At 43.4% G+C, this 23,612-nt stretch overlaps 1 protein-coding gene and 1 non-coding gene across 3 annotated transcripts in view; one reads left to right on the forward strand and one right to left on the reverse strand.

Annotated features, from left to right (window-relative positions):
- The window catches only part of LOC128892795 (octopamine receptor beta-1R-like), a 53,946-nt gene that overhangs the window by 30,319 nt on the left and 15 nt on the right, over window positions 1-23,612 (reverse strand). Inside the window, exons 1-2 of one of the 2 annotated variants that reach the window (XM_054153354.1) lie at window positions 23,077-23,612; window positions 19,454-20,690 (exon numbers count right to left, since the gene is read on the reverse strand). The exon at window positions 23,077-23,612 is cut by the window's right edge and continues 15 nt beyond it. In XM_054153354.1, the coding sequence (XP_054009329.1) occupies window positions 19,454-20,223 (770 nt within the window). In that variant the 5' untranslated portion in view covers window positions 20,224-20,690; window positions 23,077-23,612. Of the gene's footprint in view, window positions 1-19,453; window positions 21,883-23,076 lie in introns of those variants that run through there. The other variant, XM_054153346.1, reaches the window with a different exon arrangement.
- On the forward strand, window positions 18,417-18,524 carry LOC128896427 (U6 spliceosomal RNA). The gene has a single exon (XR_008461988.1). It is a non-coding gene; the product is annotated as a U6 spliceosomal RNA (small nuclear RNA).

The raw sequence follows: 23,612 nt of genomic DNA on the forward strand, positions 1-23,612 counted from the left end.
GAAACCTATAGATACCGAGTTTCGTAATGATTGGATAACATTTTTTTTATTCCCTATGATAACCCTGGGGCAAAATCGTGACTCAAGATTGGCTTGTCAACTTTAAACGTCCATAACTTCCTCGATTCTTAACCGATTTACTTCACACACACGGCGTTGGAAAGCTCTTTTAAAGCCCAACAAATATTGTTTGATGCTACAAAACACTCGGATGGCTTTATCACCCTCAAAAGTCGTGTCAAAGATCACACACCTCGAAAACACTCACAAATTTTTTTGAAGCCCTTATAATTTTTCTAGCGGGTCACCGATTTTTTTATGAGTACCTATTACGAAGGTGAACATTCGGTAAAAATTCCATCGAATTCCCATTTGAGGTTCTGAAGTAAAAAAATAAATAGTTGCGAAAGCTGAAAATTCCAAGGGGTCCGCCAATTTTTCGATCAAAAATTTTTATTTTTAGATATCGCCCAAAATATACTTTTCAAGGTTTTGAGGGTCGAGAAACACGATTCTGAAGTCGGTTTCTCGATAAATAAAGTGTCATCACGTGGTTTACTTATCAATCTCTCTTCTTTCTTGGGTACATTGTCTCACCGACATACAATAAAGTCTCCATAAATGCACAAACTCGGGACTGAACTAGTGCATTTATAGTACACTTCCCGAGGGATATACACTCCAATGGTGGGAACAATTTCTGTGCATTTATGGAGACTTTACTGTAGCAAGAGAGATTGAGAAACCTCCGGAACGACATCGTTTCCTAGGAAAATAATTTATCGCCGCTGCATTTGTCCGTCGCCGATGTCGATTGGCGTCTCGGTGACATTATTGGTGACACAGGACGCGATCTACGATTGGGCGCCTAAAAGCTCCGGAAATAGATCCGACGGAAGGGAAACGCGGACACGGGATGCCTGGGCGAGGGATATAAATCTATCGCGTGGATGCGTCACGACAGCCGAAAGCATTCCGAAATACGAAATACCGGGGAACCGTGTCCTTAAATATGGATCGAATCGCGGAGCCAGTTTGGGGAATAAAAGAAACTCCCTGGTATCGGTCCTTGGTTTCACTCAGGATAAGTGCTTTCCCATTGTGTTCCATCGATTTCCTGTCCAGGTGCGCATATATCTCGTTTCTGTTTTCGCGGCCCGTCCGTCGGACCTCTTCGTTATCCGCTCGCGATATTCTCGCGTTTTTCAATTGCGCGTTGTATCTCTTCTATTAGGTCATCCCGTAAGTTCGTGCTGCAGACCCGTGTCAATATTTAAGGGGTCATTCTACTTTATTGGCCAAGAATAACAATGCTTCATCTCTAATTTTTCTCGAAATTATCTGACAAAACGATTTATCTCAAACTTTATGCGTATATTTATTATACTTTTATAATTACATAAGAATTTTTTCAAGAAGAAATATGAATATTACGTTGAACTATCTTTAATTGAACAATAATCTATTTTGGGTTCGATTGTACAGCCGGTCTCCGAGCGAAGTCTTGAAATGTCCAAGATCGTTAATCAAATCGAATCAAGCGTTACGTGTTTGCAGTGGCTGAAACGTGGCCGGAAAGGAGTTTGCGAGCGAGCAAAGTGGCGCGCGAGAGGTCCCTTCGAGCGTGAAAATGTTATTAACGAAGGGTTCGGCGACGGCACTGAAATTTCAACGAAAAACGCGCCCTTGTTAAGTTTTCCTCGTGGCAGGTGGACGCGTCGTAACTTTAACGCGACAGCGGACGATACTTTCAAGCGCTCCACGAATAGTATCGCGCGTTACCATCGAACGTGACACGTTCCAGCACGCGACAAAGACGGCGTGTAATCGAATCAGCCGTAACGTCGGTGTCGGTCGTGTCGGGCTTACTGTGATACTGCAGTTCTAACGAGGCGACGTCGAATAATGGATTCACGGCGAGGCGTTCGGTCTGCATTTATTATTCAACGCCAGGGTCGCTCGATAAATTTCGCGTTGACCCGAAAATGGCGGGCGAACAACGCGCCCGGATGGAATTTAAAGCGTGGCCGCGAGAGTCACCGCGATCTCGTTACTCGCAAGGTTGTTGTCCAACTTCTCCATCGATAGCGATCGATAGCGCGCGCTAAGGTTACGGGGTTCACCGGAGAAACTTTACCGGGCGCAGCTGCGAAGGCACCTGGGAAAACCGTGGCAGTTCATTTGGCAAGCTTACAAATTCACCATTTTACTCGACGCATTTAATAATGTACGTAGAATCGAAGAGCAACCTTCCTTGGAATTTTACGGGGACGCCAAGTACTTGCTTCGATGAAACTTAAAAATGGAGTGACTGTCGTAGGTCACAATGTTGACTGTGTGTTTGCGCTAACTTCTCGATGCTTTTGTCGATTAGAGCACCTTTTTTTCTTTTTTTCCTTCTCTCCTTCTTCTATCCTTGCTTGACCGATTGACGGACTGTGTTAAATCTACTGAATTCAAAGGATAGAAGGAGGATAGAAGTAAAGAAAAAAAGAAGACGAAACCTCCCCTTAACGAGACTTTACTGTATAAATAAAACGGTTCATTTACCGATTACAGTAAAGTCTGGATAAGTGCAAGAAAATTAGAACCCAAACATTGCAGTTATCGAGGTTTCTATTCTGTGTTTAGGGCAGAGTGGACAGAGAGTGAAAGAGAAAGAGGTCCGAAGAAAAAAAGCAGTCGGCAGAAGCGTAACGATGAGACAATAGAATACAGTCTCACCGGTATCTCGGTTAGGATCATGTTACACTGCTCGCTCGACGAGAGTCATCTTGCATTTATCCAGTCAATCCTGCCTCGCACTTATCCAGTCTTTACTGTACTCGTTAATTTATATCGACAATAATTGAAAATTACTGAATTCTCTCTCGCGCGCCCTTCGGTCAAATCTGGCGGCTCGAATTCATTTTCAAGCCAACGGGCGATATCGTAAGGGACTGCACAAGGAAAGCGGACACTCCGAAGTGTTTATTTATCGGAACACGCGTGTCGTTCGGTTGTAGGACAGCGTGTCCACGTTCGCGCAATGGTGCGCGACAGCCTGTTCGCAATGCGGCCATCCTTTGTGCACGGGCAGCCGTGTTGCGCGTAACGAGTACTCGATCAACATTGCCATGATCCCTGGAGGTCATTGTTTGCGGCGAGCGAGCGTTCTACAAAGGTCAGAGACATTCAAGCCAGTCGTGCGGAGCGTTGACACGTCCGACGACGTCGCGAACGTTCACAGACATGAGGAAAACGGGCTAGGAACAAACGGTCAGTGGTTTAAGGAAAACTAAATATAAATGTCCCGTGAATGTAAACGATCGGTTTAATCGAGTCGAGAATGAATGTTTCATAGAACGAACGGTCTCGGCTGGGGAATGGGCGTTATATTTGTTTTTCTTACTCGTTGGTCTAAAGAGCGATAACAAAATAAGTAGAAGTACGGTAAAAACTGGATAAGTGCAAGAAAATCGGGATCCAAACATTGCAGTTATCCAGTCAAGATTTCTATTCTGTGTTTGTTTAAATTTGACTCAAGTTGAGCGTCGAACGTACATAAAGACAGAGAGTGAAAGAGAAAGAGGTCCGAAGAGAAAAAGCAGAAGCGTATGAATCGGTTAAAGAGGTGGAATAAAGTGAGAACCGTGTCCTCGACTAGCCAACTTGTCGGGAATGGAATAGAGAATAGAGCAATAATTACACGAGTTCCAAGGAACGATCATCGGGAATGGGTCAGCCATGAATTCTCAAGTTTCCAGAACATATTACAGTATTGTCTCGAAATAAGCAACTCGCTGTCCCCACATTTTTGTTTGAAGTCGCCCGCCGAGAAAGAAATCCGTAAAGAATTCAATTTTATTAATGCTAAAATGAGAAAGCATATTATTTTCTATCCTTCTCCAAAGAATAACACCCATGTTCGAGCGATCATTTTATAGTTTGCCTCTACATCGAATAACATACCTCGCCGGTCCCGACCGAGTTGCTTATTTCGAGACAGTACTATATTTCGTAATACACGCAGAACCAAACGACGCTAAATTAAGAATAACGTGTCGCGAACTTTTCCACGTAAAAAATATTCGCCGTCTCTGGTCATTTTTCAATGTTACCCGTTTAATGGGTTCAACTTTTCGCGAAACGTAAATTTTCGCTTAATTTGTAGAATTAAGAGCGGGACTTGGTGGGTCGCGGTGATCCCGGTTGGAAGATAACCGTGTACCCGTGCTACGTAAATACGCCATTATGTGCAATCACATGACAGGAAAGTAGAGCTAATGGAGAGTGTGGTGTAACGTTGCGTTAAGCTTTAATCAATAAACAAATAGAGGTGGGAGCTCGTAGAAGCCAGGTAAACTAGATAACCAATTACCTTTCGCATGACAACGTATGAGATAGATTAATCGTTGGGGATCCGACCCGGGGGTCGTGAATTCTTGCGGAAAATTTGCGGGGCATCGAGAACGTCGACGTTATTAGCTTTATTAATAGGGACAATTTCGAACGGTACGCCCCCGTGGAGCTTTTAACCCTACCATAAACTTTCATTTGCGTAACGTCGTAAACTCGTGATGCGAATTTCGCGAGACTTGTTCTTGAAGACCGCGAGAGAACAGGTGGCAAGAGGAAAAAGCAACCCGGACCGAGATAGTATCGAAAACGAATTTGACGACAAACAGCGTTGGAATTCGGCGACGCGTAGATTCTTGCGGGACATTTGCGAGACGTCGGGGTCGTCCGCGTAATTAATTTCGTTAATAGGGTCGATTTCAAAGGGAAGCTTTTAACGGCATGACAAAATTTCGTTCGTATAACGACCGCACGTCACACACTCGCGATTCGAATTTCACGGCAATGATTTTTGGAGATTAATTAACGAGAATTTCGCGACGCGTAATTTTATTTTCGATATTTACCCTCGTGGCCAGTGAAAATATTTCTCGCTCAACTTTGAATGAACTGCGAGGGGTGAAATTTGATTTTCCTCTCCGATAGATTGTGTTCGAAGTGAAAATTCACAATTGACGTAGGCAAGCGTTTCGTATTTGTTTTTAATACATCAGAGGCCTGAACGTTTGGACTAGCGCTCGTGTTACTTCTCACCGTGGTTTCTCCGACTTTATTAATCGCAGCTTCATCAAATTAAGCTCATTATTTTTGTTATACTTTAAGCTTTAATTTAAGCGTAGTTGCGCCAAAAAGTGTTAACATTTACGCCCGTGGTGGCTTTGGAAAAAAAGTTTTTTTTGCACAGAATGTACCTTTTCTGAAAAACCATTAAAGATAGACTTTTCAAATTTGTTATATAGGTTAATACAATATCTGAGCACATTTTAGTCGTTTTATTGTTTTACCTAAAGTTGGAACAAAAATATGAAAAATCATACTTTCACGAAAAACAAGGCTATTTTGTATTACTTTCGTTCTTTTACAACTGTAATTAAACTAATCGAATTTTTAACTTCAAACTTCACTAAGTTGTATTTTAAACATCGATAAACAAGTTGAAATCAGAAAAATGACGATCGGGCAAGTGGTTTTTCAGAAAAGATACATTTTGTGCAAAAAAAAGAAAACAGTGATTTTTCTACCCTTTTTTCCAAAACCACCAAGGGCGTAAAAGTTAACATTTTTTGGTGCAACTACGCCTAAATTATAGCTTAAAGTATAACAAAAATAATGAGTTTAATTTTATCAAGTTGCGACTAATCGTTCCTTAAACGATGAAACTCGAAGGAAATTTTATTTCCAACTTAAAAAATTACGTTTTCGTGCAATTTCTCATTGTTATCATTTTCTTTATTTCCCCGATTAGCATACGCGTCGACTGTTGTCATACTCCTATCGTCGGACTATATCGGTCATTGTAATTTAGCGTAAATCAGTCCCTGGTACCGGCGAGAATATTCACGCGAAGCTGGGTTCTAACGAGTTTAGCGAAATACCTCGCATTTACCGTCTAATAATCCAATTTAATACACGCTCAGCGGTCAACGCGAATGCTCGCCAGACCTTCGTGCCACGAAACAAATGTCCAGTAAATAGTCCCGTGGCGATTCGACGTGTACCCAGCAACGAGGAAATCGTTGGCCGTCGATGGCGGCCAGATTTCGCTGTGTAAACTGTGACCTCACCCCGATACCACCCTCGCAATCTTCCCCTTCGATTGGAGAGCAGTTTGCTCGCCCACGAAGGTCGTCTGAATTTTTGGCAACGGCCCAGTACGTATCCTGTCCCCCTATTATGCAAATCGATGGCAAACTGTTGCTTCGTACCACGGATATTCCACAGATATCCTGAACAACGTTCAATCGGGACGAGAGTACGACTCTCTTCCTCCCCCGTGCTTCGGTGACCAAGAAAGTCGTTTCCATCGAATTCGAACGAATCCAATACGCGGAAAGCGTTCAATTCAGGCCTTTCAATGAGAACGAAACAAATTACAGTATTGTCTCGTTAAGCGCACCAGCTCGGAACTGACCTTGTGCGGATGACGTGGACTTCGTATATTTCCCGATGTTTGAAACTTGTATTTACTGATGTCTTTAAAGTTTCTTATTGTTAACTTTTTTGTTGTAAAACTTTTATCTCGATGTCGGTACCTCGATACCTCGATATCGGAGAGAGGAAATAGGGTATCGCTTAGTATTCCGAAGGTTTTTGTGAATAGGCCCCAGGGTGCCGAAACAAAATTTAAAAAGCCAAAAATCGAATATTTCGATATTCGAATAATGTAATATTGGATTCGCACTGAAATCTGTGCAAAATTTTAAGCAAATTACCACAGGAAAATTTTTTATAGGAAAAATAACATCATATTCGGATTCAGCACCCAAAGAAACCTATAGATACCGAGTTTCGTAATGATTGGATAACATTTTTTTATTCCCTATGATTTAGCCTGGGGAAATTGACCAAAATCGTGACTCAAGATTGGCTTGTCAACTTTAAACGTCCATAACTTCCTCAATTCTTAACCGATTTACTTCACACACACGGCGTTGGAAAGCTTTTTTAAAGCCCAACAAATATTGTTTGATGCTACAAAACACTCGGATGGCTTTATCACCCTCAAAAGTCGTGTCAAAGGTCACACACCTCGAAAACACTCACGAATTTTTTTGAAACCCTTATAATTTTTCTAGCGGGTCACCGATTTTTTTATGAGTACCTATTACGAAGGTGAACATTCGGTAAAAATTCCATCGAATTCCCATTTGAGATTCTGAAGTAAAAAAATAAATAGTTGCGAAAGCTGAAAATTCCAAGGTGTCATTGCCAATTTTTCGATCAAAAATTTTTATTTTTAGATATCGCTTAAAATATGCTTTTCAAGGTTTTGGGGGTCGAGAAACACGATTCTGAAGTCGGTTTCTCGATAAAAAAAAGTGTCATCACGTGGTTTACTTATAAGTCTCTCTTCTTTAGGTATGGGATCTTATTTTCGCAAAACTTGCCTTCCTACATTTTCGCTAAGGAAAAAATTGTTTCAAATCATCCCACTGTAAAAGTTTTACAACAAAAAAGTTAATAATAAAAAAGTTTCACCGTTGCATTACATTGTCTCACCGACATACAATAAAATCTCCATGAATGCACAAATTCGGGACTGAACTAGTGCATTTATGGTAGAGGTATATGTGCATTTATGGAGACTTTATCCCAATTTTCTTCTCTCGGTTAATCGAGAATAATTTCTACGGTACACCAACGTTTCTGATTCTCGACTAGATATTCCGACAGGTTGTCAGTCGTGACGTTCGTTTTTCCACGGTTCGTGCATTCATAATCGACGAATGAATTCTTAATCCCGCAACCGAAGGAAAATTCAATTTCCTCGACGAGCAATATTATTTCTTCTGTAATACTGCAAATAATGCCGACGATGCTTCTCCGTTTGGTATTCAGCCGCGAATCGACAGCGGCAGGAGGGACCGAGAAATTGCATACATTACGTAAGCGGGGACAAGGTGGTCGCAGAAATTCACCATGGCTTTCAGAGGGGAAAAAAAGGGGGAGGGAAAGTGAGTAATCATTTCGCGAGGGAAGTTCTCGGAATCTATTAAAACGCGGAGCGGTTGAAGATCGCTCGAGAGAAATCGAATTCCGCTGTACTCCTCTGGCCTATTTCAGGCGCATTCGATTCGGTTGGAAATAAATTAGAAATTATTGTTTAGAAACGGTGAGAAAATATATGGAAGGACTGGAGGGAATTATAGAGCGAATATAGAGCGGTTCGAGTGGAAACGCTTGATAAATACGAGGAGCTGTTTATTTCGTACGAGAGACATAATTTCGACGAAATTCCCCGAAAATCTGCAGGAATCCGCTGATTATCGCGCGCGAGGCAAACTCAGCTAACTTTTTCGACTTCAAAGGGAAATTCGAACGAGCGCCAGCTATGGGAACGGGCACGGAAAATTGCTCTTTCGTCGTAGGGCGGGAACGCGCCTCGAGAATCCGTGTTAACGCCGTCACACGGTGCCATTGTTTCTCCAACAATTTTCCAACCGTCAGTGCGGCGAACGAGAGAAAGCTCGCGTTCCATCGTGGCTGGAAAACATTCGGCGTAACGCGGAACGGAAACATTTGTTGCGGTTAAAAATCGAGTCGGAGATGTAAAAACACAATCCGACGGTGCTTCCTTTCCATCACGTCGTGCATTTTCTAAATCTACCTTTATTTTTGTATAGAGTTATACCATTTTCAAGAAATCTTGCTCACTGAAATCAATTAACCTTTCTTTAAAACAAAAATATTGTTATGTAGTTCTTTAAGACACGCTTCATAATATATTTAAATTTCATTACTAAAAATTATTATTTAATACCTAAAAAGAATACACAAGAAAAGTGTCGTTTTTCATCTTCCCACTGACCCCTTTAAAATAGGCTGGACGTCTATAGTTCACCTCGACCAGAAACGAGACCCGGATATTTCGTCTAAGCATTCTAACATTTTTCGCGAAAGCCGCGAAAATCGAGACGCTCATCCATATGAAACCGACAGGGTCGATGTTTTATTCCGCGAGACGAAGCGGCAGGATCGTGGAAGGATTTCTTTGTCGTCCCACGCTAGACTCCGCCATGGAGCACCTGTAAATATAACGGCGCCTCGCCTATTCGACTATGCGAGCTGGCTACCGCGAGTTACCAGCTAACTCGTTGCAACGCTTCCGCGGGGATTTGCCAGGATTTAGAAGCGCGGCAGGCACGTATTCTAGGTCGGCGACGCGAGGATCTTCTCGTTGAGGTTTCGCGAGAAGTCGAAAGGATAATCCAGGAGCTGAAGTACGTTCTTCGAGTCGCGCTTCTAGGTACGGTATTGTCTCGAAATAAGCAACTCCTTTCTGGCTCGAAATAAGCAACTGCTTTCTGTCTCGAAATAAGCAACTCGCCGGTCCCAATAGAGTTGCTTATTTCGAGACAATACTGTGTACGTTTCTGATTCCACTTATTGTAACTTTACGGTTAGTTATTGCTACACGAATGAAAAACTAAATAAAATAGTAAAGTTAAGCAAAAGGTGGGATCCTTCTCGAAAGAAGCATCTCGCCGGTCCCAATCGAGTTGCTTATTTCGAGACAATACTGTATATACGGTCGAAAGTCGAAGTAATATATTGGAATAGCTTCAGTTTCCAGTCTTCTTGTCTCTCGAAATGTTTAAAACACGTAACGAGACGCCTGCGACGTCGCCTAGCTGGCGTAAACGGCCATTTCAAGAGTTGAACTTTCCTCTCAGACCTCTGACATTATCAACCTCCTAGAAATCTGTTTTATTCGTCCGTTTCTTTCATGGACGCGCTGACATACAATTTTATAATTGGCTCAGGATGTTACGCGTTACGCAGTTGAATAGAAAATGCCGGCCCGTGAAAACGAATTACCCTTTCTAACGAGAACGTACGGGAATTAGTGTCGATTGTTAGCTCGCAGCCACTTTTAATTACTTTTCGCTGGCTAAAGGGCAACAGTCAGCGGAACAACAATATTTTGCAACGAGGACACGTGGAGCACCATCGAACCTTTCCGCTCGACTGGAGCGGTTCGAACTTTTTTATGAATGTTAATGCATGCTCTCCCGCGGCCAGCACGAGTTTCTAACTTTCCTTGGAAATTGAATTTCGGGACACACCGCTAAATAGAACGTAGGCGAAACGAGAGCAGTTTCGAGTCTTGGTTGATACGAGACTCGTACCGGAAAAATGCATTTACTCCACCCTCCATCGCAGACCCCTTGAAAGGAGGGGGTAGCGTGGGACTCGCCCCTCGGAGGGAAGGAGTGTTTCCAATCGCGGAGCCGTCGGGTGCTTACCGAGTCTCAACTCGGTTCACCCATGGTCGCGATTATTTATCCAAATAATTATTCGAACGAACATGATATGGCCAACTCCGCAGCCAGGTTAGAAACGACGCGAGCAGCAATTGCAGCGAAACGTTGGTTCGCGATGTCAAAGGGTGATTCACGCTTCACAACGAGGGAGCGAAGCATCAAACTGGGTAATCAAACCGACCAGCGGAAGCTAATGGAGCTTTTGATCACGACCCATAGACACGGACAAGCTGACTGTGCAACGATAAAACTGTATAACTTCATATTGTAACTGTACGATGGTCGACAAAGGAAGTTTACGTCGTCCGTTACGCGAGGTTACGTGTGGCTTCCTATAGAGTCCATTTCGAACGTTTTCATATACGCGATTATTTTATCGTGTTGTTCATCGCATGGCATACAAAAAGAAAAGAAAAAACGGAAAGTTGAAAAACTATAGCACGGTGACTCTCGCGTGCGTCGAATCGTTCGAATGGTATCGGTCAACACGTAATATCGTAATTGGATCGATCTAGACTCGATGGTTCTCGTACTTGGAACGACTGCTAACAAAGACCTTATTTCATCCTATTCTGCTCGTCTAGCCAAGCACTCTCCGGTTCTGTTTGGCCGACAAAGCACTATTCTACTTCACTCGTCTGGCTAGGCACTGCCAATAGAATGATTCCACGTAGCGGGGAATATTCAAACGAAAAATCAAACTCCAAGCTTCTGCTAACGGGGCACAATTCCCCTCATTCAGTTTGTCTGACGAGACACTATCTTGTCCTAGCTGTCAAACGAAGCAGTGCCATCAGCCATCCTACTTGTTCGATCAAGTGTCGTTCTATTGTGCTTCTAAGACTGGCCACTGTCGGTGAGACCGTTCCACGTGTTAGAGTATCTTGGAAGAGGAAACGAGCCTCGAAATACGTAGAAATTAATCGAATATATACCATATAGTATATATATACCACGTTCGAAAAATCCCGGTTGGAGTTAGGAAAATGGGGAACCCTGAGATCGGGATGATTTTTTTATCACAGGTAGCCCTTGACATGGCGATTACAATGGCGGTCAGCTTGACTCTTAACCCCCCACCCTCCATGGGTCAAAAACTGAATCAGGTCAAGAAGTGTTTTTTTTTTTTGCACTGATCTCGGTAAATACGTCACTTCCAATTTTTTTTCCTGTAGAGAAACATCAGCTTTTTACATTAACAGTATTCAATATTATCGTACCACCAAAAACTATACCAAACATACTCAGACAGTATGTACATAAAGAAATTCAATATTGCCTCCCCTCGAAAAACTACGCCAAACCTTCTCAGACAGTAGATTTCGGACCTGATGCTATGATGTTCCTCCACGGAAAAAAAAACTTGTACATGATGTATTCACCGAGGTGGGTGCAAAAAAAACATTTTTCGAACCATTTCAGTTTTTGGAGGGAAGGGAGAGTTAAGGGTCAAGATGACCGCCATTGTAATCGCCAGGTCAAGTGCTACCTATGATAAAAAAAATCATCCGGATCGAAGGGTACCCCATTTTCTTAACCCGAACCAAAATCCCAGCCTCGACGAAATTATTCCACACGTTGCAGGAATATTCGAACAGGTTCCGATAATTTCAAGAAATAGCTTGGTAAGGATTTCAGTTTCTCATTGGTCGATGTCATTGAGATTGACCCTCGTTTATTCCCGTTGGGGCAGTCGTATATCCGAGGACTCATCTGTGACCTCGTTGTCGATGCGGAAGAAAAATGGGGTCGTTTCCGGCTCCTTCGGAAGCGTAAGCCGATCCGTGTTCTGCCGTTGCAGGAATTTTAATATTCCACGATCGAATAAATCGCTCGCCACGACCAAAAGGATCCTCGTTTCATAATTCAACAGTTGTGAGCTAACCGTTCCGCGCAACACCCGCAATTCCCGAATGTTAACCCTTTCAACCCTGCCGTCCACAATTGTGCCCATAATTAGGAAAGTGGTCTAAATCGCATATTTGTTGAGAGAAGAATTACATTGAATTAATTTAGTTTAAAATAATATGGTGTGAGATAACTGACAACTTCATTTTTTCTAAATTTTAACTTGGACCACTTTCATAATTATGAGCTCAATTCAGAACACAAAATTTACTACTACAAATTAAATTACATTAGTACGAGAAAAATAATGATTCAGGTCTGAAAGGGTTAACGCACGACTGTTCCAATGATTATCATAAATACAATCGTTCGAATAAATCTCGAGGTTTAATCGAAATGACAAAAGACTCGGCGATCTGTATACCAAACCCCAAGAATCGAAGCGTAACGCGAGCTTATGTCGTCGTTTCGAGAACGCAACAGGTACAGTGAAACATTCGCCGCGCGATTTACGCCTCAACTTTCGTCTAAATCGCGGCGTCGATTCTTCGGGAAAGTTCCAAGTTGGCTAACTCCGACACTTTTGATCCGCGACAACTGCGCTTTTGAAGCGGCGCACTTAATCCAAGCAATTCCAACGGACGAGAGAGCTTTTCAGCTTGCAAGCTCGCGGCTATAGTTTCCGCGCGTCGGAGTCGTCGGGGGCCATGGGAACGTTGGAGTTTCTAATCCTTGATATTTAGCCCCGAAATTTGTCGAGCGAAGCTTCGAGCTCGCGGGGAATAGAATCGTGGAGTAGTATTACATTCGTGCGATGATTTCCAAAGAGAGAGATTTTCAACCCGGTCGGAATTTCACTGGATGCTTTTTAATTGCTTTAAACATCTTGACACGTTTGTGCACAGAAACGCACAAAGTGCAGCGTTGTGCACGACTCGATTGAGACAAAGAAATGTTTATTATGTCAGGGCTGGGATAATGTAGGTAGAATTTAGACAGAATAATGTAGGTAGGTTACGCTACAAAATCTCATGAATAACTATTAACATATATTATTAGGTCTACCGGAAAGTTCTGTCCGTTCCGGGTACAACAAGACCTAATAATTTTAGTCGAACTTAAAAATTAAATGGCATTCGTACGAGAAAAAAAATAATTCAAGTCTGAAAGGGTTAAAGATTCCCGGGACAAGTAGTATGGACCGGTACTTGGTCAGACGTACGGTTGTTCCTGACTGCCTAATATTTGTATCATGTACGTACAATCAGCTCCATAAGTACTCGTACCTTCTATAGAATTTACAGACATGTTTCTTCATAGAATATAATTCTTTAATAATGTCAGCAACTTTCACCTAACTGTCACTAAAAAACACAAATTTACTGTAGAAAGTGTCTAGACACATTGCAATTGGAAAGCAACCCACTGGTACCAGGGCCAGGGAATGTCCTGCTGTGAATGTCCTGCTTTGGTCTGTCCAATACACCGTCCGACCATGTATCGTCCCATACTACTTGCTCCCATACTACTAATCCCTTCCAAAGTATTTCTATTCCCCGGAATTAAAAGTCAAGTCCAAGGTCACGAAGATGAAAGCGTTGCTTAATTCGAGTGGCTGTTTAATTATTCAGGCCTATTTAATTTGCTCGCCGGAACGATTCCTTTGAAAAGCAGCGCGACCCGGTGTTTATTATTAGCGAATAATTATTCGAGGCGCAGCGAGGACGATACGATTCGTCTCCCTTTTGAAAGGAAGCACTCGAAGTAAAAAGAGTAGAAGCAAGGCGAATCGGAATTATGGCTCGACACGCTTATTAAGCGTAAACCTCGAACCTTATGTGCGGCCTCCGTGGGCGGGAGCCCTCGGGATCGAACGTACTCCTTCCAGCTGTCTCGGTTTTACGCCTAGGGACGCGGAAAACGAAGAAAAATTGCCCAACGAGAAGGACGAAGCGCGGGAATAAAACAAGTGTAAATTAGAAAGAAAAAGAAGGGCTCGATTTCGCACCCTTAAATTCGCACACGTGGCTTCCCTGAAACGAGGCTCGGGGGTAAATTGGATGAAATTGGCATCTCTGATTTTCAAAACTGTCCCCGCGAACTTCGCCTCGTCTGGGTGTTTTCTTTCTTCGACTTTCGCGGAACGACCTTTCTCTCGAATCGACGGACAAACTTTATTTTCGCAAACCATAAAAATAGACCGTCGAACTCTTTCTTTTTCAGAGAACACAATATTGTCGATGCAGAACCCGTGTTCCTAGTTCCTGGGAAGGACGAAACTTTGCGGCCTCGCGCTTTCGAGATAGGGGATGAGAGACGAATACCGGAGGAGATCGTTATTTGCGCGGAGGTATTAAGGACATCTCAAAGTCGAATTCGATGGCTGCAGTGTGACGTTACGTTTTCTATCCGCTGCTTTCTGGAATTTATATAATGCAGCGTGTTACGTGTTTTAGAATATATCTTTTTTTTTTTTTTTAAATCTTCTAGATAGTTTACGATTTGTCCAGAAAGGACATTTGGTAAATTGTTAAAGCAGCGTTGAGATAATTAGCACATAGATGCTTCCACGATAGATTGCATTTTTAATGCACGCGCTCCTTATACAGGGTGTCCGCGATAAAGTGTGACAGACGCATATTTCAATAACTATCGATGATACGAAAAAATTGTTTACATGTAAATCGCAGGATACAATATGCTCTATATTTTGGAGTAAACGAAATTTTTTTGTGGTGGCTTTTGGTGCATTCAAGGAGACTTCACTGTATTCCGAGTTTTTGTTTTCCCTTTTTTGGGTAACGATCTGCTTCCGTGCGTGGATGTCCACCCCTTCTATGCGGGTGTGAGAAAAATCGAGAAATCTGACCCACCAGCCACCAGGGCCGCAAAGGCTGGACAGTCGATACCGTAATCTGAGTTGGCTTCGAATTTTGTCGGCGTCCTCGTAGCAATCGCGATCATGTGTCTATGTAATCTCGTCACTGGCCACTGGACACTGTAGAAGTTGTCCCATTTAAATAGTTCTCCTCGAATGTCACCGAGACCGTTGACGATACCAGCGAATGCTTGAATATTCGCATTTAATGTTGTCGTCCCACCAAAAACTACACCAAAACCTACTCAAACAGTATGTACATTAACGGTATTCAGTATTCCCGGTCCTCCAAGAACTACACCAAATCTTCTCAGACAGTAGATTTCAGGCCTGATGCTATGATCCTCCACGGTGGAGGGTGTAATATCAGCGAATACTTGAAACGAAAGTTAAATGGTTTCGCAAGAGAAACGTGGAGAGGAAGCGTGAAAATATCAGGACATTCACACTGTTGGAAGTTTGGATGAAAAATTCAATTGCGAATTGAAATTAAGATTCTCTTCTCGAGCTGGAAACTTCGCGGTACCGTCGCGGCGAAACAAGTGACAATGGTTTGAGAGAACGGCGCTAAGTTGGCTACGAAATTACGCAAAACAAAATTACACCGAGTCCCAACCACCGTTACCGCTGGACGTATAACTTCGACAGACACTTTAATCGCTCAAAATTAGACCAATTTAAGGCGCTCTAATTTGCTGTTCCCCGTGTTACGTGTCTCGCGCGGAGTCAAAATGCTCGACGACTGGTAGAACGGGAGATAGCACAGGAGCGCGGCATTATATCGAGTTTCTGCACCAGTTCCGAAGAACGGGGAGCGAAGTATCTTCTACATAAATTTTTACGAATCATCTGCTCCATTCGTTTCCTCTACGTAATATTTTCTGACGCCGTTTCGTATCGCTCGAGCGCGAAAGTCGCTCGTCCTACGTACACAAATATTTAAAGAAGAAATCGAAACAAACGATATCAACGTTTATATTTTCGTCCCGAGTGTTTACGTCCCCGTAATAACGTTACTCAACGTTAATTCAGGTCCTGCTGTATCAATATCTCGAGTAAATTATTTCTCGTAGAACTCGTTGGGAAGCCGTCCTGTTCGAGCAACAAATATATACTTTCCAGATGACTGGAGACCACGTGAACGAACCACCAAGTAAATAGATGCATCGGAGTCTAGTCGCACAGCTGAAAACCGAGAAGAAGCTCGCCGAGGGAAGGCAGGCTCGATAAATTGCCGGTTAATTGCCAGTTTGTCGACGTCGCGGGTATTGGACTTTATAGCTGCTTCCAGTGATTTATGGAAGCGTTCTGAGAGCTTCAATAATGAGAAATTGAAAGATTTTCCGTCCTAGGGACTCGCATTTATTCCGACGTTTAGCGTACTAATAGCGACCCGTTGGCGGCATTAAATACGGCGGAACGAATTCTCAAGAATTATGTTCGAAAGCATTTTTTCACCTGGAGAGCACCAATTAGAGTAAAGACTGGATAAGTGAAAGAAAATTGGGACCCAAACGTTGCAGTTATCGAGGTTTCTATTCTGTGTTTACATTTGACGCGAGTTGAGCGTCGAACGTAGAAAAGGACAGAGAATGAAAGAGAAAGAGGTCCGAAGAGAAAAAGCAGAAGCTTATCAATCGGTTAGAGGAAGAGAGCTTGTAGTTCGGAGTGAGAAGCGTGTCCTTGACTAGCCATCTTGTCGGGAACGCAGAATAAAAGCAACAATTACACGAGTTCCAAGGAACAAGGTACGCATAAGATGGCTGCCATTAAAATCTACGCTCAAACTTTCCCGCAAACGAGAATTCTACGTTCACTTGGATGGAAATCGCGTACGCGTTAAGGAAACCACGCGGAAAATGTTCAAGAATGTCAACTTCAGATACTTCGGATGCAGACGCGGAGAAAATAAATAATATATCTCGAGCAAACGTTACATAACGTGGTTCAAACCTCGAATATTCCCGAGTAACATTCTTTCCAAGACGATATCACGAGATACAGACGGTACAAAAGGACAGGAACAAAAGGTACATTTGTCGGGATATTTTTATAAGGCTACAAGATATGAGAAAAGCGTTCCGGTCCATTGGATCCCAAGATCGATTCGTAATCAGAGGATAATACCGGTTCATCTCGGCGGAAGCCGGGGATGCATTTCCATTTACCACCCCTAACTTCGCCATCTGGTTTCTCCAAGGATGATGATGGCGTTTTCGTTCCTGTAACGATTACGCCGAAGAGCAAGACATAAATCGTCGAAAACATCTTGGTATAAATCTCGCGCCACCTGGCGGACATTATACGGCAATCATGGCGCGAACAACCATAACGTACGATGCATAATGTGGTAAAAAGTGGTCTCCCCAAGCAGGTTCACGCTTATAACAAAACGTCCCGTTTCGACGAAATAGTGTCGAATTCGCTCGAAATCCTTCCTCTTTCAGCTGTTGCGTAACCTGACCCGAATTCCTCAGCCACCCCAGAGCGTGCAAGTTTCATAAACAAACGTTAACCAACAATCGCATAGACGGGGACAAATAATTTACCGTCTCGGCGCGGCAACATTGTAATTCCCACCGGTCTATACCCAAAGCTCTCTCCGTTCCGCTCCCCTCGTCACCGCAGAATCAACCTACCCTTAGAAGACGCATAAACGCTCAGCTGCACCGGGAAAGGCATTAATCTTCCGCGATGGTGAGCAACGAGTATTCGCGTAGGTGTCTCCGCGTCGACAATTTCCGTGCACCGTTGACGCGTCCAATTTCCAGTGGGTTTCTCCCCCTCCAGTCGGCCAGAAAAAGGAATCTGCATTCCGATATTTCCGACGTCGAAGCTTCCCAAAGCATCAGGAAACGATCGTCCCAACGAGACGCTTCTGTCGGTCGCCGCGCACGGAATCGGGAAACTCGGAGGAGTTTTATTTCCCTGTCCGCCATCGAGAAAGGCTCGAAAGAGAGAGTGATCACGTGGACAGCAGCTATAAAGTCGCGGCATTATGCTCGATGTTCGACGGGAAGCACGAAACGACTCGCCGAGGGAGCGTTTCGAATTGCTCCTGAAATCTCGATACAGCGCCGGGCCTGGCCACGTAATTGGCCGCTTACATAATTGATGGGATGGCGTACCGGTGCACGGTAACCAGCGGGTTATTCGTGAATCGTAACGGAGGTAATTACACGGCACGATCGAATGCTTTGTTTTAGTAAAATTTCACCGCGCTTACCAGCTGGATCGATAATAATTACCGACCGAATGAATGCGTTGTTTATCGATTTTTTTTCAAGCTTTAAGTCTGAATGTTTCCAGCGTGAATTCCGCGGTTGTATCGGTTTACGTGAACGCGCAGAGAGATGTTTAGGTATTCCGTAGTTGCTTCGGAAACACGTATACTAAAATTGGAACGATACGGAGAATATTAGCATGGTCTCCTGTGCAAGGATGACACGCAAAATCGGGAAGCGTTACGCATTTTTAGAAAATATCTAAAGTATGAAAAGACTGATATATATTCCTATGAAATAATTTTTGCCACAACGTAAAGAAATGCCACAAACTCTCTCAGACAGTATTTCCACGGTACACATGTATACATTAACATTATTCAATATCGCTGCCCACACCAAATACTATCCCAAACCTAATCAAACAGTATTTCCATGGAGAGAGTATACACATTAGCAGCAATCAATATTTCCACCCTCAGCCTCCGCAAAGAAATGCCACAAACCCTCTCAGACAGTATTTCTACGTAGACAGTATACATGTATACATTAACAGCATTCATTATTGCCACTCTCACCAAAAACTAACTAAATGTTTGGGTTCTAGGAAGGTGCGAAAAATCATATAAGATTTTAAAAAAGGCATTATTTCGAAATCACAGACAGACGCTTCAATTTTATTAATATAGATAATTCAATATAAATGAACACATATTTTTAACACGCGCGTATTTTTAAAATTAGACGCAGGATATTTTTGTAAATGACTGTATCGAAACACGCAGCGCAAAATGAATATCGTAATTCATGCGCTAAAACAAAATCAACAACAACAACAACAACAACGTACTTAGGTATTCCTGTGCTGCTACATCGTCGATAACTAGGAATGGGATCCGACTTCGGTCAAAGATAAACCCGAGAGATTTCTCCGGAGGATTCTCTACGTATTTCTCTGTAAATTGGCTTCTGTATATGCCACTGTGAAGATAGTAGACTCGTGTTGAATGTGATAGTTTGTGGACAAACTGTTGTTACAACAGCTAGGAGTCCCATGCAAACGTATTTACGGTAACCTCGAGGGTAGGGTTAACACAAAGTGCAGTAAGTTAAGATACACAAAGTCAGACCTCGTGGAACTTTGCTCGGTGGTCTTTGTCAAAGTCTTTCGATTCACTCACCGGTAAAGCATGCGCTCCTGACGATCAGCCTCCTGGTAGATCTTGTAGTACATCGCGATCATGATGATACCTGGCACCCAGAAACTGACACTGGAGCTGACCACGGCGTACGGTTTGTTCACTTGGAACACACAAACGTCCGGGTAGTTTCGTCGGAATTCGAGGTGCTTCTCGGTAGTGTACCATCCGGCGAAGATGGGCAGGAAACTCATCACCGTCGGTGAACACCAGACCACGCTGAGCATGGTGCTCAGCCGAAAGTTGGTCATTATCAGAGGGTAGTCCAGGGGTTGCACTATCGCGTAGTAACGATCCACGCTGATGCAACAGAGATGGAGGATGGACACGGTGCTGAAGAAGACGTCCAACGAGTTCCACACGTCGCACATGAAGTAACCGAACAGCCACTTGCCGGAGAGCTCGACGGAGGCGTTGAAAGTCATGGCGAAGATGGCTACCAGCATGTCCGCCAGGGCTAACGAGACGACAAAGTAGTTGGTAATGACGCGCAGCTTGCGATGCCTCATCACGGACACAATCACCAGGAGGTTGCCGAACAGGGCGCTGAGGATGATGAACCCCATCACCGTCGCCTTCACCGTCAGCAGAAGGACGTGTTCCAGCTCGTGACTGGCCTCGTGCCCGTAGACGTCCGAGTGATTGCTCTGGCCAGTGCCTACGAGGACCTTGGGCAAGTTGGAGAACCCCGTCGCGTTTACCAGGTCCTCGTCCATTGTTTCGTTCAACTGCATCTCGAGAATGGCGTCCATCCAGACCTGAGTTCTCTCTCCTGGCGATTTTATCCGCGACGGTCCTCGTCGCCCCCTTCGTCGCTTTCTTCGTCGTCGTCGACGACGCGGATGATCGGACAGTCCTGCCAGGCCATCGATGAACGGAAGTGCACTTTGACCCTTGGCTAGCCGCTGTTAAACCTGTAGCCTCTCCGGGCTATGAGAACGTTGACGGAGACGTGACTTGGCTCTCGACGGAGGTTTTGTTGATCGACGAAACGCTGCAGACATTTTTACGGGGACCAACACGGAGAGACTCGCTGAAGGATTCTAGAACGCGACGGTGAACGGTGATCTATACGACTGCCGGCCTGAATTGCAATCCTGCCGGAGAGCTTTCTTTGGCCGGGATCCAGATGGTGCGGTGTCCAGCTCGATTTTGATCCGGAGTACGTCGCCGCGATGAGAGCCGCAGCTTCGGTTGGAGCTTGAACATCGCGACCCACCTGTAATCGAAACAAGCGGAAGATTGAAGTATTTTTTTTTTTTTATTTAAATAAATTGAGTTTTATATCGCTTACTTTCAGACTCGGAGTAGATCTCTTTGAAACTTTCGAAATATTTTATCGAAAAGGGAGAAAAGAATGGTGCGATGTTTACAAGATGTATGATCGGTTAAGATACAGCATCGGTGTGTAATGAAATTTCCAATACGTGTCTTATCGGCCGGTATTCTTTCCCCTTTGACACGTTAAATAGCGGACGATATTGGCATTATTTGAAATTTATATCGTTGCTAAACGATATTTCGTTACAAATAAGATGCAATTTATAGTACTATCGATAACACTAGTTTACAGCCGAAATGTATATTCAATGCTACCATTTTCTTTTCTTATGTATCTTGGCCTGCTGAACTGGAAAATCGCAATGAAAACATTTTCTATGGATAGGTTTTCGAGATATGAATTTTTGAATTTTTTCTCGATTTTTTTAGGCCATATCTCGAGCTAGAAACGTCCGATTGGGTCGCGCAAGATACCATATTATAGGTAATCGAATCTTCAACGCCTGCTTCTGACATTGCGCATTGCGCAATGCGAATCGCCAGCTATTTATCACGGATCGGGTGTCAGAAAATAGAAAACAAATACGAGCACGGAGAAAAAAGACTCGATGGTGAAAACTAACTTTTGTAATCCTTAAATTAAATTGATAATACAATTGGAATTAATTGGGCGTTGTTATTCCGGGTGGAAACGATAATAGTCGATTCGCTGCGGTACGCGCTCTCCGAGTTCGGGGCACGCGGGCAATTAAAACCGGTGGAAAGCGTTGAAATACGGGCACGCACCGTCGTTAAAAGTAAAAACGTTGACGCAAGAGGTAAAGTTTCATTAAGATCGCGGCCGCGTATATTTTGCGAAGATATTGGAGCGGGGACGCTGCACCTGCCGCGCGGCAATTAGGAAAAATCGTGTAGCAACGAGGGCCGCGGGATTTTCTAGAGCGGAATGCTCGTTGTCTCGTGCTGCGGGATTACGAGCACGCGGAAGGATGGCTACCAGCTTGTACAACTTCGAGTTACATTAAACGGAGGAAACTGCCGGTCCCAGCGGAACGAGGGTCTCGCTGAAATTTTACGACTTTAAATTGTTTTACATTTTTAACGCGTGAAAATTAATAACGCGGGTAGGTCGACTCCTTCCCCGAAATTTCAGAAGGAAACTTTCTTCGGAGTACTTCCATCCGTTGAATTATCGCGCCGTAAAAACGTTTCCATTGCTACCGAAGACACCGTAGCGTCTGACATATGGTCGGATTATACTACTAGCTCCACTCGACGCGCCAGACATTTTCTTCCCTCGCGAAACCCTACACAGATACGATATCGACGCTAAACACATTTCTCCGGCTCGTGCGTGTCCCGTTTCTCCGATACTCGTCAACATCGAATCAAATTGAACCGCGTCTCGCTTTATTTTCTCGGAATCTTCGCACACCTGCGCCTCGTACTTCCAATCGTTACGGTTCGCCGTCTCGGTTACCGACGGTTTCCGACACGTAAACTTTTTCATGAAGACAAACGACAGGAATCGTTCCATTAAAAGTGTATGACACGCCGATTACACTCGAAAAATTATAGATGTAGTATTTTTGTTACTATGATACATCCGAAAGGGGAATCGAAGTACAGTCAGTCCCGTAAGTGTTCGTATCCTGTGGATTCATTAGAGTAATTCTTTTCAAAGTAAATGATAGATATCAATTGTTTATTATATATACAGTATTGTCTAGGAATAAGCAACTGTTTTCTGCCTCGATGTAAGCAGCTCGCCGGTCCCGACCGAGTTGCTTGTTCGTTTCTTCATTTCAAAGATACTTTAAGGAAAAAATGTATCCTAGTCTCGTTCAGACATAATCGGGCAAACATATTAAATTGCGCATCGGAAATTTACTTTTTTCATTAAAAACTGAGCTAACACGCTGGTCGATTAGTAAACATGAAAATAATTATTACAGCGTATACAGAGCTATATAAGGAAATTTTTTGATGATTTTGCATGCAGCTCAAGCTGTGCACGAGGAGTTTGAACAGACACAAAAATATTACGAAATTGAACGGATGAGTGTTAACGACAGTACTTAAATATAAATATCAATTTATATTTAATAACTTTTAACTCATTTTATTTGTTTTCCATAAACTTTAGGGTATAGTTAAAGACATAAAATAATTGATTTCGTTAATTTCAACAAAGATTGAAAATCCCACTTTGCCACTGTGCGATTGTATGATTGGCAGATCTATCCAAGCAGCTACGTCCAAGATTATGCAATATTCAATACGACTAGAGCGGTATTCCAAGTTCGCAGAGGTGAACAGTTTACCTCAAGGTTCCACAGGTGCGCCCGTTCCCGATGTGCACCATTCGCATCGTCACATTCGCCACAAAGTGTTCATAGTTCCACACAGTTTACGATCAACCTCCACCACTGGTTGCTTGGCTACATCATCCCAATACAACGCAACTACACCTTCCAATTTTCACGTCTTATATTCGAGATCGTGGATCAACCGCGTGTTGTCCTGTCGATATTCCCCGATTAAACTGTTACGTTGCCGGTTCCTCGGCAATCAATCCTCGCAATGCTCGGTCACCGGCAAAGTGAATCCGGTTAGATGTGAAAACCCTCGGTGCCTTCGAATTTTCACCTGGGAAAACTTCATCCCCCTTCCTAGGGGGAGGAAAGAAAAGAATGGAGGACTAGATTAGAGCACAAGTTGAAACCGATACCGATAAAAGGCTCGCATCGTCAGAGAGCAAATTTTGGAGAACATGGAGGAGGTGATTCAAAGTATCCAGGTCCAATCACGTTAGATTCAAAGTGTCCAGGTCCAATCACCTCAGATTTAAAGAATCCAG

Source organism: Hylaeus anthracinus, unplaced genomic scaffold, assembly GCF_026225885.1.
Source record: "Hylaeus anthracinus isolate JK02 unplaced genomic scaffold, UHH_iyHylAnth1.0_haploid 0, whole genome shotgun sequence".
NCBI classification, from domain to species: Eukaryota; Metazoa; Arthropoda; class Insecta; order Hymenoptera; family Colletidae; genus Hylaeus; species Hylaeus anthracinus.